This window comes from Solanum pennellii, chromosome 7 (assembly GCF_001406875.1).
Source record: "Solanum pennellii chromosome 7, SPENNV200".
Lineage (NCBI taxonomy): Eukaryota > Viridiplantae > Streptophyta > Magnoliopsida > Solanales > Solanaceae > Solanum > Solanum pennellii.
The window spans coordinates 5,084,023-5,103,602 of NC_028643.1; the positions used below are offsets into that span (position 1 = coordinate 5,084,023).

At 39.7% G+C, this 19,580-nt stretch overlaps 2 protein-coding genes across 2 annotated transcripts; both read left to right on the forward strand.

Annotated features, from left to right (window-relative positions):
- Window positions 1-3,269: 3,269 nt before the first annotated feature.
- On the forward strand, window positions 3,270-4,355 carry LOC107024772. Its single transcript, XM_015225738.1, has one exon. The coding sequence runs from the start codon at window positions 3,270-3,272 to the stop codon at window positions 4,353-4,355; it is 1,086 nt and encodes a 361-aa protein (XP_015081224.1).
- Window positions 4,356-10,855: 6,500 nt separating this feature from the next.
- LOC107024773 lies at window positions 10,856-11,422 on the forward strand. The gene has a single exon (XM_015225740.1). It carries the CDS (start codon window positions 10,856-10,858, stop codon window positions 11,420-11,422), a length of 567 nt encoding a protein of 188 aa, XP_015081226.1.
- The last annotated feature ends 8,158 nt before the right edge of the window (window positions 11,423-19,580 follow it).

Genomic DNA, 19,580 nt, shown 5'->3' on the forward strand with positions numbered 1-19,580 from the left:
TCGGAACGATGGTTTTCCCTCAAGGGCCAAAATACAATATTCATCCTAGTGTATTTATGGTCACTCATGCCATTTTTTATGGAGTGGATTACAAAACATCAACAAAGTACTACACTTTAGCGCCTATAATTCTGGCCGATATCTACAGGGCTTTAGACAAGTGTCAGAACGGAGAACGCTTCTTTCAAGGGTGTAATCTGATACTACAGTGGTGGATAATGCATCACTTAATCAAGACTCATAACCCAAAAGAACCAGATCCCCTAAGACGGTCCGACGATCTACATAGTCATGATTGGTGGTTGTATCACAATCGTTGCAACAAGACTGGAGGAGAGAGTTTTTGGTATCCGAGGCTTCGAGAGCTGAGAGAAGAAGACGTACAATGGTCAATAGATAGTTTGGTGGTAACCAAGAATATGGTGGTTCGAGATGAAAAGGTCCCTTATTTGCTATTTGCTGGGTTAAGAGGAACTAGACCATATGCTCCCGGTCGAGTTCTGAGACAACTAGGAGGGAAACAAGAGTTGCCCCAGATTGCAAATATGAGGAAATTCGTAACTGACCACGAGAATGGGCGAGTTGCATTTGCTGAAGACATGCGTAGGATGTGGAGATCTCGAAGAGTGTTAGATGAGACTGTACCAGATAGGTTTCATCCAGAATGTTCGGGGGAGTACAAAGAATGGTTAAAAAAGAGTCTCACTGGAACTATTGAGCCAGGCCCAAATGTTCCTCACATTATTGTCGATGTTGGAGCCAAACATCAAGTCCGACTTCACCGCCTTCAAGAGAAGTTTGATAGGAGTGAATTAGAGCAACAACGTCGTCACTCAGAAGACGCCAAAGTCATAGCTCGATTTAAACAATAACTACGAAGAGCCAGATAGTGCATGGCAGAGTTAGATGATAGCATGGAACAACAAATTCAGTCGATAGAGGGGTTCAGACATCAAGAAGGACCTCGATTGGCGAGAGGTCATCTCTGGGCGAACAGATATGCCATGTGGGAAGAAGTCAACATCGCCAAGAGGACCAGACTTGGTGAAGGATCAGATGAGGCCTGAATTTTACCATCCCCTGCGTGGGACTGTTTTATTTGTATTTTGTTTTGTAATTTATTTTCAGGACTATTTCTGTGTTTTATGTTTATCAGACATTTTGGTTGCTATTAAAGAAGTATTTTGGGGATAATAAATCGGGTTTAAAAAGCATATACATCCTTCAATTCGTTAGGCTCACCCTTGGCATAAAAGGGTCACAAGCATGTTTAGGACGCGATATATGTGTGTTTAACTGCTTATGTGTTATGTTGCTATGAATGAGGATATCGTAAACTCACTCCTATCCAGAAATTTCCAAAAAAATACACAGAAGCCACAATTACAAAATGTCCGACCAAAGTGTTCAAGTCTAAAGTTTCTCACTCAAAAGATCTCTACCTATACAACAAATCCTAAAACACTGTTCTGTCATCTAAGGAAAGGAAAAATTACCGTTATGGACAAAGGTAAGAACATCCAGATGGAACTCACTAAAGAAGAATCACAGAGAAAAATTGAAAGGATCACTCAGGAAATCCAAGAAGCCAAGGAAGAAGGGCTCAGAGTCGACATGGCCACAACAATTTACAAAGTTTCGGCCGTGACATTGGATGAGGATTTGGCATCGCAGATAAAAAGAAAGAAAGAGGTTGAGATGGAAACCGAAAGTTTGAGAAAGAAGTTGGACATGCTGTGTTTGAAGGTGCACGAAGGAAAGGCGAGAGAGGCAAAGATAGATGTGGAGACCGCTGTTCTGTTAGCTAAAAGTGCGTTACTTGATAAGGGACTGACAAATCCTAGCAACCTAAAGGGCGGAAAATAACTCGCCTATGAACAAGGAGCGGACAATAATGGCCCCGACAACGCTCACCTCGAATTGACTGAGGAGGATGACGGTGAGGAAATCGTCTACAAGCCTCCATTTCTAGGTCGTCTGAAAGGAAGAGAGTGACGCTGTAACAAGAAGAGAAATGACTAACGTGTCATCGTCATGCTATCTTTTAAGAATTCCAATGTTGTCTTTCAATTTCCTCGTAATCGTAATAAAAGAATGAAGGAAAATATTTTATCCCGAACTCGAACTACGTTGGGCCTGAATTCTCCTTTTGAGATACGTAGGAAGCCTCTCCTGGCCCGGCCCCTATCCTTTAAAATTTTTATTCTCCTTCACGTTACGAAAGATACGAAGATCAGATCAACAAACATCAAAAAGAAGTTGCAAGAAGACCGTAGCTCAACGTGATTTAGCCTTCCCAAGACAGTGTCAAAATGAAAACAGGCAAATTCCTGCTTGTTAAAAAAATGTATTCCCGTCCTCATTCGTGGGTTAAGATATCCTCAAACAAATCAACTTGTGTGTTTATCTGCTCTCTGTGTGATATTATGCGTTTCGTACTCTGAATCTGCACTGAAAAATTTACCTTTGAGTTGTTTCACTTCTCAGGTACCTTTTAACTGGTCTGTGTCGATCAGAGCTGGCAGATCATCCTTACTTCACCAGATCGAAAGGTCCTACAGATTCCTTCTATAGACCAAATTCAGGCAAAGGAAAAACAGTTATGGGAGACAACAACGACGAAGTGAGTCTTACTGACATTGTGGTGGCTCAGCCCACCGTAGCGGAACAGAACGAACTGATCATGCAGTTGATGCAACAGGTCGCTGAAATGAGAGTTGAAATGAAACGGAGACAAGATACGCCTCTACCTGGATTTGGTCCTAATATTGCTGATGGAAGACCTCCGATCTACTTCCCTTCATCAAACACGGATCCAACTCAGAACCATCATTTTACACTTGTGCATAATCCATCTGTGATAGATCTAACAAACCCAAAACCCCCAATACGCTTCTGTATCTTACCAAACTCCATCACCTCTTCCATATAACCACCCTCAAATGCCACCCCATCCTCAGAATACTCAAATCGCCCCACCGCCACAGAATCAAAACCAAAATCAAACTGCCTTCAATCTCTAAACACCTCACCCCCATTTAAATCAGAACACCAATCCTCAAGCCTACCCACAGAACTACCTGACAACCCAAAACGTTCCAAGTCCCTCTATTGCTCCACCCCTCCCAAAAAGAACCACCTTCCAAGTTCCCGTTCCTGCCGAGCACGAGGTGCACGGTTTTGAGTTGGATTACTATGAAGAACAGGAAAGAGAATGGAAGGAAAAGGAATAAGTGAAGATCGATATAAAGGAGGAAATCAAAAGGGCTATGAAAGAGCTACAGTGCATCCCAGACATCGTTGGACTCAGTTACGCAGAGTTCTGCATCCACCCAGATTTGAACCTTCCCGAAGGGTTCAAAATTCCGAAGTTTGACACCTTCGGAGGAGTAGGCAAACCCATGGCGCATCTGAGATTGTATTGTGACCAGCTCATGGGAGTTGGCAGGGATGAGGCCTTGTTGATGCGGCTTTTCAACCAAAGTCTATGTGGGGAGGACCTCGAGTGGTTTATTTTACACGAAACCAGGCAGTGGCCCAGTTGGAATGCGCTGGCCAAAGACTTCATTGACCGATTTGCCTACAATGTCAAAATAGTTCCCGATCGGTATTCTCTAGAGAAGATGAAGCAGAAACCAATTGAAAGCTACAGGGAGTTTGCCTATAGATGGAGGAAGGAAGCAGCAAGAGTAAGGCGTCCAATGACCGAGAAAGAGATTGTGAAAGTGTTTGTGCGGGTGCAGGAGCCAGAATACTACGACAGAATCATGTTGCTAGTCGGAGCTAAGTTCGTCGAGATAGTCAAAGTTGGTGAAACTATCGAAGACGGTCTGAAGTTGGGGAAGATATCCTGGGTATCCACGTCACCTGGATATTCAGGATTGATAAGGAAGAAAAGAGAGAAAGTTGTCGTTGTCTCGTATGGGGGAAGAAAACCCCCCAGAAACTCGTCACATTCCCAAGATCGTTCTAGGCCCTCCCCAAAGTCTCACCAAGCCTACTACCCGCAATCCAATCATCCTAATAACCATAATACTACCCCCACCTATCCAAATTCTCAAATTTCGTCGTATCAATGTCCACCCCCAAATCTCCAAAATTTTTCTCCCACATACCCAAATTTCCCTCAACCTTACCAAATTCCATCTCCCTATCAGAATATTGCTCCCAACTGTGCCAATGAACAGTCGAGCTACCGAGCGCCCTCACCCATTTATCAGGTCCAAGCTCCAATTTATCAAAACCCCCTCCCGAATTACAAGGCTCCAGTGCCAAATTATCAAACAAACCCTTATCCTAGAAGCCAAGCTCCTCGTCTGAATACCCGAAATTATCAGCAGGTGCCTACCCCTTAGCAAAGCGGTTAAGACCCTTCCCGACCCAGATTTGAATAAAGGCCTTCAAGGAACTTTATTGCACTTGCTGAAAGCCGAACCAAACTATTTGAGAGACTAGCCGCGGCTGGATACATCCACCCTGTGGGGCCCAAGCCCATGGATGTCAATTCAAAGTTCTACAAGCCATATCAAAGATGTGCTTATCATTCCAACAGTGTTGGACATGACACGGAAGACTGTATCAATCTTAAGCACAAAATCCAGGATCTGATCGATCAGGAGGTAGTTTCTCTCCAACCGGCGGCGCCGAATGTCAATACAAACCCGTTGCCAAATTATGGAGGTGGTAACGATAATATGATTGAAACGGATGGAGACGGGTATGGTACAAAGATGATTACTCCCATTGTGCATGAGGACTTGGAAAGGGTTGTCGCTTCTTTAAGCGTCAAGGAAAGGAGAGAGTTTGTTATTCTGACACCTACAAAGGTTGTTGCCTTTGTGCCTGATACGCTCAAACTTAATTCTCAAATAAGAAGTAAAGCGGTCGTGTCAAGTAAATAACCCATCTAATGAGGTTGGGATCGTTCCCACGAGGAAAATAGTTTAGACTTAACTTCAATCTATTATTACTATTGTTCAGTCAATTACTTCCTTCGAAAGCAAAAATGATAAAAAAAAAGGGTTTTTCTATTTTAAATAAATGAAAATAACTAGCGAAATTAAAGGAGACAACTAACAGCTTCGAATGTTGGAGTTTATTCAATTAATAAAAGTAACTAGGGTTTATGTGTTCCCCACAGGTTCATAACTTGATAATTTTAGCTGTAACATTTTTTTCCTAGTATCTTGCATGCAAAGTGATAAGTTATGTATTTCTAAATCCTAGGTACAGCATCTAGAAAATTTCACTCCGCACCTTAGTCCGGCTACATGTGTTGCTATACTAACCCTTATCTTTACCACATATTAAGCATCGTATTCGATATTTGACTAAGTTATTACCTCGTACCAATCAATACTAGCCTATTAGATAGTATACACTAAATCTATGTCGATAATTCCTTTGCTATTATCTACCTCCTTGGTCCGGCAAGTAGCATTAAGGCGAGTTCTAACGTTGGCCATCCGTTAAAAAGACTTCTAAGCGAAAGAATTATCAATACATGCAAGACACTGTTCTAGAATTGTTATTTTAGTTAGGTTTTACCTCATTATTTGCCCATGGTTCCCACAACCCTAGTTATGGAGTTAAGTTACCCATAGTCATATTCACAACATTCAAATATATGGTATAAGAATTCATGTACTTACTTCAATGAGAAAGAGTAAAATCTGAAAGTTCACTTGATTAATCAACAAAAATCACCAACAATCAATCAAGAGTCTCAAAATATTCAAGAGTCTCACAAAGGGTCTAAAAATAATCAAGAGTCTAACCAAGTAATCCAGAGTCTAACAATAATCAAGGGTCCTACCTCAAAACCGAGGTTTTTTGAACTATTTATAAAAAATAAAAACCTAATTAAATAAGGACCCTATTTGCTGGAAATCTGTCAAAACGCGGGTGGGTCGACGGACCTCGCGATGGATCATCGTGGTCACGACGGACCGTCATGGACTCCTTCGTCCCATACTTGTGCAATTTCTTCTACTGCTCTCTTCATTACCCTCGATGGCAGGTATGACGGATCGTCATAGGCACAATAATCCGTCGAGGGTCTCCATTCCAAAACACTTGAACTCTTGGAATTTGGGTACTGGGACTACTTCTCTGAACTTCATGACAAACCAGCAGGACGGATCGTCATGGCTACGACGGTCCGTCACGCACTCTGTAACCCCACACTTGGTCAGAATTCGCCATCTTCCTTCAGCAGCTGCACTACGATGCCACCTACGGACCGTCACGGGCACGACGAACCGTCACAAGCTCCGCAGGTGGTATTGCTCTGTATTTCTCGCTCATAAACCTCCGCATTCATCTTTTAGACAGATTTCCTGCAAATAAAGAGAAACTTACATAAAAGTTAGCACAAAAAGGCTTTTGGACACACTAAACTTAAGGAAAAAGTATTAATAATACCATGAAACCACGGTATATCAGTGCCTTCGGAAACTCTTGTCGTCGAAACTGCTGTTGCCCAAGGCATGACCAGGTCCGGAAGGTGCTACACTCCTGATGAGCTTGCTCTCGGAGGAAAAAAGAAGGACCATGCTAAGAGGCCGATAAGCGAAGGAGAAGCAGAAGAGTTCTGGAGAAGGATGCAACCGAAGGACTATTCCATCGTCAAACAATTAGAGAAGACTCCGGCTCAGATCTTCGTGTGGGCCCTGCTGATGAGCTCTCAGTCCCACAGGCAGGCCTTAATGAAAGCTCTCGATGATACATACGTACCTTCAGGTACAAGTAGTGTAACGTGGCTGCTATGATTCATCAAGTTATTCGGGGGCACCGGATCAAATTTTGTGACGATGAGTTACCAGTCGAAGGGAGATCCCACAACAAAGCGCTGCACATTACCGTGATATGCAGTGGAAAGGTTGTCAACCGTGTTTTGGTAGATGATGGATAGAGTTTGAATATCTGCCCATTGTCGACGTTGAGGCAGCTAAATTTTGACCTTGGGAAACTGGAGCAGAACCAGGTCAATGTGAAAGTTTTTGATGGTGTTCAAAGAGACACATTAGGGGCAGTGAATTTGACTCTTCAGATGGGCCCCGCAGAGTTCAGCGCGCAATTCAAAGTATTGGATATAGATACCAGTTACAACCTTCTTTTGGGTAGGCCATTTATCCATATGGCTGGAGTCGTTCCCTCTAATCTCCATCAAATGATGAAGCTTTTTTGGAAGAATGAAGAGTTGGTTATTCACTGCGAGGGAAGTTACTCGGGCAGGTAGGTGCCGGTCATTGATGATATACCGCGAGGTACAGACTTTTACACGGTGGAGCTGGTGAATGCCACCGATGAAGATTTGGCCCCATAGACCCCCATGCCAGCCGTGTACAAAATGATAGCCACAGTGATGTTCCAGAACGGTTTCGAGCCAAGTTTCGGATTGGGAAGAGATTCCCAAGGAATTATTGAGCCTGTTCCGGTCCTTGTTAAAGGATCCAGATATGGTTTGGGGTACATCCCCACAGATGACGATGTTAAGATGAAGAATAAAAAGGATCAAGAGTTGGCTAAGCCGATCCCTCATCTTTATCAATCCTTTCCGATCCGAGAGTATGCCAAGCCTGAAGACTTTAGGGAAGGAATCTGTGACCTCTTCGAGGAGATCGATGCTGTTGTCGAGGAAGAGGTCGAGTTAGCTGGTAATCGCGATGTTTAACCATGGGAGGTGCTGCAAAACTGGACTTTCACGCCGATCCTGATGTCCCGAACTCTTCGGTGGAAATGAGTTATTTTATGCACACTAAAATCGGTGGTTGTCCGTAAGAGGCCCGAGATCCACCATTTCTGCGTTTTCCTTAACTGTTCAATTTTTGAATTTCCGTTGTGATGTTCAAAAGGCAACATGGCCCCCATGCCATGGCCAAAGTTTGAAGTTTTGTTTTAAATGAAAGCCTCTTTATTTTAACTTTACTTATTTAGTTGTTTGTTATACTTTACTTTCCTAATTTTGTCTGTTTATGATTTCGGTAAATAAGTTACATACCTGCCAATGTCATGTCATGTCATGAGATAAATTAACAAAATGAGACAAATGACGACAAGGTTGACGATTGTGAAGAAGAAAGTGGGGAATTAGATTACGTCGCCGAGGAATTCCTGCTGTTCGAGAATCAGCATAAACCAAATCTTGAGGAAACAGAAACAGTGAATTTAGGAGATTTGAAATGTGTTAAAGAGGTTAAGATCAACACCCACTTAAATGAAGCTCAGAAAGAAGACCTGGTTCATTTGCTTGCTGAATATAGTGATGTGTTTGTTTGGGAAGTCGGTGATATGCAAGGGTTGAGTACCGATGTCGTATCTCATAAGCTACCGATCAACCCAGGGTTCGAGCTGATGAAGCAAAAAACTCAAAAATTCAAGCCTGAAATGAGTTTGAAGATTAAGGAAGAGATCACCAAGCAAATAGAGTCCCGATTGGTGGAAGTAAGACAATATCCAACTTGGTTGACCAACGTTGTCCCGGTCGCCAAGAAGGACGGGAAAATCAGGATTTGTGTTGACTATAGAGATCTCAACAAGGCTAGTCCGAAGGATAATTTTCCGTTGCCAAATATCCATATTTTGATTGACAACTGTGCCAAACATGAGATGCAGTCGTTTGTGGACTGTTACGCAGGTTATCACCAAATTCTGATGGATGAAGAAGACGCAGAAAAAATGGCTTTCATTACACCTTGGGGTGTATATCACTACTGGGTGATGCCGTTCAGCCTCAAGAACGCCGACGCCACCTACATGAGAGCCATGAAGACTATTTTCCATGACATGATTCATAAGGAAACTGAAGTGTACGTGGACGATGTCATAATCAAATCCCGGAGAGTTCGGATCACTTGACACACCTGAGAAAATTATTGAACGCTTGCGTCGCTACAACTTGAAGTTAAATCCCGCCAAATGCGCTTTTGGAGTCCCATCTGGGAAGTTGTTGGGATTTATAGTCAGCAGAAGGGTTATTGAGCTTGACCCCTCCAAGATTAAAGCAATCCAAGAGTTACCTCCGCCGAAAATGAGAAAAGAGGTGATGAGTTTCTTAGGGAGGTTAAACTATATCAGTCGATTTATAGCACAATCGACAGTGGTGTGTGAGCCTATTTTTAAGCTACTGAAGAAAAACGCCCCGACTAAGTGGACTGAGGAGTGTCAAACTGCTTTCGATGCTATCAAGAGCTACTTGTCCAACCCACCGGTATTGGTTCCTCCGCGAGAAGGGAGTCCTTTGTTGTTGTACTTGTCTGTTTCAGATAGTGCCTTCGGATGTGTACTTGGTTAACATGACGAGACAGGAAAGAAGGAAAAGGCTATCTACTATATAAGCAAGAAGTTTACTCCATACGAGTCTCGTTACACTTTGCTGGAGAGAACGTGTAGTGCTCTGACGTGGCTTTCCCAGAAATTGAGACACTATTTGTCTTCGTATACTACATATCTCATTTCCAGAATGGATCCGTTGAAGTACATTTTCCAGAAAGCGATGCCGACCGGAATGTTAGCTAACTAGCAAATGCTGTTGAATGAGTTTGATATCGTGTATGTGACTCAGAAGACAATAAAGGCACAGGCCTTGGCTGATCATCTTGCAGAAAATCCCGTGGATGAAGAGTATGAACCACTTAAGACTTATTTTCATGATGAAGAAGTGTCGTTTGTGGGTGAGGATATTTCTGAAGCATACCTAGGTTGGAGATTATCCTTTGATGAAATCATCAAGGTAAAGGTATCGGAGCACTCTTAGTTTCAGAATCTGGTCAACACTATCCCATGGCAGCTAAGCTCCGATTTAATTGCACAAACAACATGGCCGAATACGAAGCTTGTATTGTTGGTTTGAAAATGGCCATCGACATGAATGTCAATGAGTTGTTGGTTATTGGAGACTCAGATCTTTTGATTCATCAAGTTCAAGGTGAATGGGTTGTGAAGAACTCGAAGATTATACCTTACGTACAATATGTGCAAAAGTTGTGCAAAAGGTTTCACAAGATCGAGTTCAGACATACTCCCAGAATATAGAATGAATTGTCCGATGCTCTTGCCACCATCGCTTCGATGATTAAACATTTGGATACAGATTATATTGATCCTTTGGATATAGAATTGAAAGAACATCTAGTCCATTGTTCTCATGTTGAAGCAGAACCAGACGGTTTGCCTTAGTATTTTGACATAAAGAGGTACTTGGAGTCTGGGACTTATCCTGAAGACGCTACGTCCAATCAGAAGAAGTTGATACGCCGTATGGCTCTCAATTCTTCCTAAGTGGGGAAGTCCTTTGTAGGAGGACTCCAGATTTGGGTCTTCCAAGATGTGTGGATGCTGTTGAAGCTGTGAGGCTTATTGAACAGATACATGCTGGAGTTTGTGGTACACATATGAATGAGCTCACTTTGGCAAGAAAGATTCTTTGAGCCGGTTATTACTGGATGACTATGGAGAATGACTGTTGCAAGTTCGTACAAAAATGCCACAGATGTCAAGTGCACGATGATTTGATACAGGTTCCACCTCACGATCTTAATGCTATGAGTTTACCTTGACCATTTGTAGCTTGGGGAATGGATGTCGTTGGTCCTATAGAGCCAGCCGCTTCTAACGGACACAGATTCATCTTGGTTGCCATTGATTATTTCACCAAATGGGTGGAAACATCCACTTAAAAGTCGGTAACCAAGAAAGTGGTGGCTGATTTTGTCCGCAACAATCTGATATGTAGATTTGGAGTGCCAGAATCCATCATTACTGATAACGGTGCAAATCTCAACAGTCATTTGATGAGAGAGACATGTGACCAATTTAAGGTCACTCATCAGAATTCAACTCCCTATCGCCCCAAATGAATGGAGCTGTAGAGCCCGCCAACAAGAATATCAAAAATATTTTGAGGAAAATGATTGACAAACATCGAGGTTGGCATGAAATGTTGCCATACGCTTTACCGGGTTATCGAACGACGGTCAGAACATCGACTGGTGCTACTCCATACTTGCTAGTATATGGAACAGAAACAGTTATACCTGCTGAAGTTGAGATACCGTCTTTGAGAATCATCCAAGAAGCTGAATTGAGTAACGCTGAATGGGTTAGCAAACGGATTGACCAACTAACTTTGATTGATGAGAAGCGAATAGTTGCAGTCTGCCATGGCCAGTTGTATAGACAGAGAATTACTCGTGCCTTTCACAAGAGAGTAAGAGCCAGAAATTTTGAAGTTGGCCAGTTGGTTCTTAAGCATATTTTTCCTCACCAAGACGAGTACAAAGGAAAGTTCGCGCCAAATTGGCAGGGTCCTTACATGGTTCGTAAAGTATTATCTAGAGGTGCTTTGGTCCTGTCAGAGATGGATGGAAGTGTATGGCCTAAACCTACCAACTCAGATGTTGTCAAGAGATACTACATGTGAATTTTCATTTTGCATTTCTGTTATTTACTCGTAACCATTCTGTTTGCTTGTATTTGCTTTGCTTAAATTTTATCCCTTTGTAATGAACTACGTCTGACCTGAATTCTCAAAAATGAGATACGTAGGCGGCCTATGTCGGCCTCGGTCACTTCCCTTATCCCCTTTAATTATTTCTTGTATCTGAACTACGTTTGACCTGAATTCTCAAAAATAAGATACGTAGGTGGCCTATATCGGCCTCGGTCACTTCCCTTATCCCCTTTAATTATTTCTTGTATCTGAACTACGTTTGAACTGAATTCTCAAAAACGAGATACTTAGGCGCCCTATGTCGGCCTCGGTCGGTTTTCTTTGTAAATGCTTTTATTTTATATACCTTTGAGGGAAACTATGTTTGGCCTGATTCCTGCCCCAACAGGACATAGGGGCCACAAGGGTTTGGTCATATCTCCGCAAGATTTCTATTCCTCTTTACAGTAGAACTGGGACAAAATTTTTGAGAGGGACTCAAAAGTTCTCCAAAACGAGTCTCCTCAGCGAGTCAAACTAAAGATATTTCGAGATCTGCAACTGGGACAGAATTTTTGAGAACGCGATCTATTCAGTTACAATGAAAAGATAAGCAAGACAGTAAACTGGGACAGAAATTTTGAGGATGGCCTTAAAATTTCATTATGAGTTTTATCTACAAGTCCGGAGTGACTCCGAAAGCTCACCAGCAAATGATCAGATAGACTTCTAAATGTCAGACTCAAAGAAGTGTGTTAAGTATGATATGACATGACTTGACAGTGACCTTTTCAAGATGCTATTTCTTAAAAATTTATTTCTCTTAAATTTTCCCTTTTATGTTTCATTTGTTTTGGCATAAAAATATTTTGTCTTATCTATAAAAAATCGGGAAATCAACCGGAGATATCAAGACAAGGAGCAAACAAATGAAAAAATTGACACAGATCAGTACGTTTCTTAAAACTAACAATTTTTTTGTGGACTCAGGTTTATAGCTTTGCTTTGAAATCGGCAAATTCTTCCGACGAATGAACAGGGAGAACTCCAAAGAGGAGAAATTATCCCAAAATCAATGGCTTGCCTAGAAGAAAAAGACATTTTATATCACTTATGTTGAAGACCTGGGAATATGAATTGTTTATTTCAATCAAAATCCAACAACATGAAATTTACAAAGAAAATCTAGCCAGATTCAAAGGTGAATCAAACAGGAATGGCAAAGAAGAGTTTACAGTTTCCGTAAAGGACGCTATCAGCATCGCATTATCAAACAAGATAGTTATTGTCGATCAGGACAATGCATTACCCCAGAGGAGACAGTTATTTTATCATTATTTTATTATTGATCAAGGCGATATATTATCTGGAGGTCGTCTGGCCGTTATCATCAACAGAGACGAGATGAATATTCATGCATTGCGTGTTAAAAATCATGCATTGCGGAAATCATGCATCGCGGAAAATCATGCATTGTGGAAAATCATGCATCGCGGAAAATCATTATGCGTCACGAGAAGATTTCATGCCTCGTCAAATTTATACATCGCGAGAAGATTTCATACCTCGCTGAAATTTAGACATCGCGAGAAGACTTCATACCTCGCTGGAATTTATGCATCACGAGAAGAATCCATGCCTCGTTGAAAATCATGCATAGCGAAAATCATGCATCGCAGAAAATCATTATGCGTCACGAGAAGATTCCATGCCTCGTCAAATTTATACATCGCGAGAAGATTTCATACCTCGCTGAAATGTAGACATCGCGAGAAGACTTCATACCTCGCTGGAATTTATGCATCACGAGAAGAATCCATGCCTCGTTGAAAATCATGCATAGCGAAAATCATGCATCGCGGAAAATCATGCATTGCGAGTCAATAATTATGCGTCACGAGAAGATTTCATGCCTCGTCAAATTTATACATCGCGAGAAGATTTGATACCTCGCTGGAATTTATGCATCGCGAGAAGGCTTCATACCTCACTGGAATTTATGCATCACGAGAAGAATCCATGCCTCTTTAAAAATTATGCATCGCGAGAAGATTTCGTGCCTCGCCGAAAGTTATGCATTGCGAGAAGATTTCGTACCTTGTAGAAATTTACGTATCGCGGGAAGATATTCATGCCCCGCAAGAAGGCATGCATGGATAAAGAAAGGGAAATCGTGTATCCCAAGAGGACTATTTATTCATCGGTCTCAACTGCATTCTTTATTTTTGATAAAAGCAAACATCAAGAAAAGTATCAAAGATGACGGCAAAAGAAATATCAATATCGCATCAGCATTTATTTATTTATTTCGACATCAAATATAGAGTACATCGAAGATTATACTACAAAACACAAGTCATAAGATTTATTTTTTGTACGTCAAATCGATCGAGTCGACGTCGAATATTGAGGAGAACAATGAAGTGTCGACATGATAAAAAGACACTGTCTCCCATCCTAATTGCATTTTTTAAGCTGACGAGTTTTATCTCAGTCTTTGTCGAGAGCATCCAAAAGGATGAATTCTTCAAAAACCACAGGTGCGGACAACATCAAAAATGATGCAGCACAATATGGAACTTTTCCTTAGCAGCGAACTGAGACACAGTCCGAAGAGGAATGTCAAACTCTTAGGATACGAGCAGGGAAGCGACTTCCACCATAATCGAACCACTCCCATCAAAAGACATGTGGGTTCTTCTTTAGTTTTGTCAGTTTCAGTCTCGCATCTAGAAGTTTCGATTTACTGGAAGCAACTTTCCAATCTGAGTGATGATACACCAAGAGTTTTGGAAATTATGTCCGTGTAAGTTCTTACCTATGGATGTGAAGAGCTCCACATTCATGGCTAAGAGGTTACAAGCCTCCTTTTCATGTTCGTTTAATTTGTCACTTGTCCAAAACCGAAGGTTATCTAGCATAATAGATTTCCTTTTCAACCGATCGAGTCGAACTACACACAGCCTGATTCCTGAAGGTTTAAGGATATGTAGGCAGATTTAATGTTTAAAGCTCGGTTGTATTCCAACATTCGCTCTCCAATTTTATTCTCGAGCATTTCGATACCTTCATAATTCGGTATTGAGGTAGCTTTTGAATTCTTTCAAAGTCGTGCGTTAAATCAAGCTTATCGAACTACAAGTGGCCTGAATTCTCATATAGCCTGAGATATGTAGGAAACCCGTTATAAGGGTTCGTCCATAATTCCTAAACCCTTTGCCAAATCCTTCCCGTAAAGACATATGAGGTTGGTCAAAATTGGCTTGGTCAATTTCATTTTCCTCGAATTGCTTGTATCAATCCAAGTAAAATGAGGGACAGTTGTTGACACACAATTTCGATCCTCCCCGGTATAAATTAGTTTTCGAGCTTCTTAAATTTCCAAACAATTTAAAATAATTAGTTTTTATCAATTTTGCGAAGAAAAATAATAATGTATGAATTTTATGTTATTTTGAATATTTTTGTCATTTTTCTTATAATTTTTAGATAACATATATATATATACATACATATATATATATATATATATATATATAATTATGTATATAATTGGTATATTTTTACGATTATTTCTCAAAAGACTTTAAATTTTAATAAATATCCTATTAAAATTAATTAAGTTTAAATTATGCTTACGTTTTTGAATCACTAGTATACGATTACATTAATTATTTTATTTTGTTAAAATTAGGAAGCTTGTTAATTAATTGATATTAATTCGTTTTGTTTAAATTCTAGTGAAATCCTCTAATTTGCATTTAATTGGGTTGTTTCCTAATTTCCAAAGCATAGTCCATTCCCTTTTAATTAATTCCCAGGCCCACTCCAATTCCTCCCTATCAGCAACCCACTTTAATTTCCTTTCTAGCCCATTTTTTTCCTCATCCAGGAACACTTATTCTTTTCATATCAGCCCACTTTTTTTCTTATACCAACCCAATTCCCTTTTCCAACCCAGCCCCAATTCCCTTTTCCCTTTCGACCCGTCCCCGACCCAATTTCCCCTTTCTTCTTCTTCGCCAGAAATATCCAGCAATAGTGATGGACGATCGTTGCCCTTTCTCCCCTTCGCGTGTGTTTGATCCCTTCCCCACGTATTCCCCTCGTTCTTTAGGCGCGTGAGCAGGCTCTCCCCAACGTATCTTTTCCCCCTTCTCTCCAGCATCGTACAACATCGCTATTCTTGCTCTGGGTCTCTGCATATTCGTCCTTGCAGTAGCAAGATCGAGCCACAAAGCTCCAAGGACGAGGGAGACGATCCTATCCTTCCACCTCACCTCCCAACCATTAGGAATTTGGTATCCATTTCGGCATATTCCATTGGTTTGGATAAGAATTCAGGATTTGGAAATTCGAATTGGAAATAGGCCGAAAATCTTGGAAATTCCTCATCCTACACTCCCAAAATCGAAACCCTAATAATTCCCCTATAAATACCCCCCTTTCCGATAATTTCTGGGGTTGGGAGAAAAGAGTTTCGAAAAAAGGTTTTCTGTTTTCTTAGAACAGTTCTTGAAGAGAACAACTCAACCTTTTCTTAGTCTTAAACATAACATTTCAAGACCGAAAGTTTGGTTCCTGTAGTGTTATAGCATTTTCGGCTTATTCTTCGAGCTTTGTCCGGGGTTCCCATTTTGTTTGAGCTTTCTTGGTTGTTGTTTGGTATCGACGCTTGTGTGGTGAGGATTGTCATTCCCCTGCTCGTCTGTCCCCTGTTTCGCTTCTCGGAGAAAGGTGATGCCTTCTTTTACTTACATTTTGCTTCAAGTGTTGAATGAGATGCAATGAATGCTTGTTGGTTCCTCTGTTTCATCACTGTTTTGGTTTATTTGTTTAGATTTTTGTACTTTTTTCGAAGGATTGTTTGTTGTGATTGATTCGCTGTTGAACACGATGGGATGTGTATTTTGTTTGTTTGCTCTGGTTCTTCACTGTTTTTCCTTAACCGTTCCGACTTTTACCCTTCGTCGAGAGATTGTTTGTTGGGATTTCTGATTGATCATTGTTCGTCGTCTTAGTTGCATGTTTGAATCTAGGTTGGTAAACATTCAAAAATAGGATGGCATAACTGCTCTGTTACCAGTCGGAAAATGCAGGCGTGTCAATTCCCATCTTTGTTTGATCATGTTTCGTTCCTAAATCATGTCAATTCCCATCTTTGTTTGATCATGTTTCGTTCCTAAATCAGTGATAGTTTGCACCCTTGCGATTCGCTTGTCTTCATATCATTCTGTAGTAAGATTTCATCGTACTCATGTAGTTTTGGTGGTTGTGCAGTCCCTTAGTTCTCATATTCATCTTAAATGGTCTAATGTTTTTTTGTGCTTGTTTTGGACTTCAAAGAGTTGGCTGATAACTCCTTCTGTGTAATACGATTGATTATTATTATGTTGCTGCCTTTGTTTAGATTTGTCCCCTGCCCTCATCGTTTGAAAAGTTTTAAAATCTATCTATTCCACGAAGCATTGGTTTAGCATGAAATTTCTTTGAGATGATGTTCCTCTTTGTTCCCTCTTACATCATCTAGTTAGTAGCATTTGTGTGGATTCATTGTGTCGTTATTTTCGGGTTTCTTAGCGTGTTTATGTACAGATTTTGTGTCTGCTATCATGAGGAGCTGTCTTCTTGCTCTGTTTACCCTCTGTTAGCATGGTATTATTATTTGCTTAATCTTGTGGCATCTTTCTACCTATTTGTTTTAGTATAAAGAAGGGGTTTGCAAATGAAGGTCATGTTTTTTTCACTATCTAAGAAAAGATCTCAAACAAGTGCATTTGAGATGAATGTTGAGTATGAATATTTGGTTAATGACTAGCTGCTCACTGTTTCTTCTTAATAGATGTTTCCATTTGGATTTCTCATTTTTGCTCTAAGGAAAGTATCAACCATGCTTTTGTTTTTTTAGAATGTATGGCATTGTTTAGACTTGGCTTGCCATGTCTGTTGTTGTGCTTATGTTTACTAGACATGATATGCACATAAATGCATACCTGCAATGTGTTACTGCTTGGTGTTTGTTTTTTTATGATATTTGCAAGTTTATTTCCTAGTTTAACCGAGTTTTCTTTTAGAATCATGTTCCAGCTTAACTCAAATTTTAAAAGGGTGTGCATGTCTTTCTTATTTTCTGTTTTACACAAGATTTGTTTGGTTATGTTATCACTTCATATGCTATTCCATTTTTGTTTGATTGCATGTGAAAATTCCTCTCGAGTCCATTTTGGGACTCCATTTTCCTCCTTGCATCCTTTATTTGAGCCATGAAGGCTCAAACACCCTTCCCGAGTCAGTCAACCTCCTGAAAGGTGTACAGGTAGGGAAAAAAAGTAGAGGCGGCTGGAAAATTACATTTTACAGGTGTTGCAGAAAGTTGTATACCAGCTATATAACAGTGTATACACTGATATACAGGTTGAAAATGCACAGGAAATCTCAATTCGAAATCTGGTTTTGTAGCAGTGAAAATATGTTGCTAAAATGGAACTTTCAACTTTCGAAAGTTGAAAAATAGGCTGATATACATAGACGCTATACCTTAAATAGGTGTAAAAAATATGAATGGCAGGTTAACCTACAGGGACGCCGATTTCAGATAAAAATACGGAAATAGGCAAAGGATACGCGCATAGGGTACAACACGTGTACATTGGTATACATTTTGGGCAGCGATATACAATTGTTAAACAGGTTTTAAAAAGGTACATGTACAAATACGCAGAAACAATATGAAAAATACAGTGTGAACAACGAGAAACGAGTATTCGAACAAATGCAGGGCTAAAAAAGTCCAATACGAATTGTATACAAAAGTATACCTCACTTGTATACCTTGACTCTTTTTTTTACAGGAAATGGGACAGGGCCCTTTTCAGCAACAATTTTGATAGGCCCAAAAGGCCACAATATCTTTGCAGGATTTAATTTGTTGAAAAGGGCCCAAATTTAATTAGTGTAGGACAGGTGGGCCAAAGCCGAAATGAATGAATTTGGGCAATCAAGCCCAAGTTCAAATATCTTTCTCTCTTTATTTATTATTTGAATCACCTAATATTTTGGTAGAATTTTAATAATCTCCTAAAGGGCAGCCATTTTTCATTATTTTAAAATTTTACTATTTTATTTACTTGTTTGTTTTATTTACTTTTATCACTATTTAGTTTACCCTTTTATCACTATTTAGTTTACCCTTAAGTTAAATTTCCTTTAAATGTTTTCCTTTAGAAATAATAAGGAATAAAAAATATATCAAAACGAATTCTTTACTAAGTTAAAATCTTAAAATATATTTCAAGGTCATTTTAGTCAAGTCGCCGGTCAACCGCAAGTTAGCGGGTATCCCGAGGGCCTAATACCTTCTCGGGATGTACATTGAACTTCGAACCTTTTTCAATCGATTTTTAATCTGTTTTTAAATCATTTGAAAATTTTTCTTGATTTTATCAAAAATCAAGTGGCGACTCCGTAATTTGATAAGTCAATTTTTCTTCAATAATAAGATTAATTGATTTTTCAAAACCTAGTCATTTTTTCACCATTTTCAAACAAAAAGTATATTTTTAAAATAAAACAATGTATGTGAAAGTAACTTTACAACTAAAATGAATAGGATGGTATATTTACATTTAAAGTAAACTAAAAATGTTTACTAGATTATAAATGTGTAGTTCTTCATTAATATATATAGTCAAATTTTTTCTTTTATTTGATTTCAAACATATTAACCGAAAGAGTGAATTAACATAAGTTTGATTTAAATTTAAAGTTGACGGGTCAAAATTTGATATTTTTCTATCATACAAAAAATATGAAGTTGAGGACAATCAAGGATAATATGTTGTCATTTCATATATATTTCATTTTAAAATTCTATAAATTCTATTTTTTAATTTGTCAATATATTTTTTCAAGTGGCTAAATTTCGTGCATAAGTTCTATGATTAATCTTAAAACTATAATTAAATTATAAGATTTTTCTAGAACTAAGTACATGACTCAAGGAAATAGACACTAACACATTTTTCATTTCATTCACTCCTCAATTCTCTCCCCTCTCATGTCATGTACCAATAAATCTGTCACCATTTATTTGTAATTTGCATCCTATATTATACATGTTTCGGTATAGATCTCTTATTAGGAATATCAA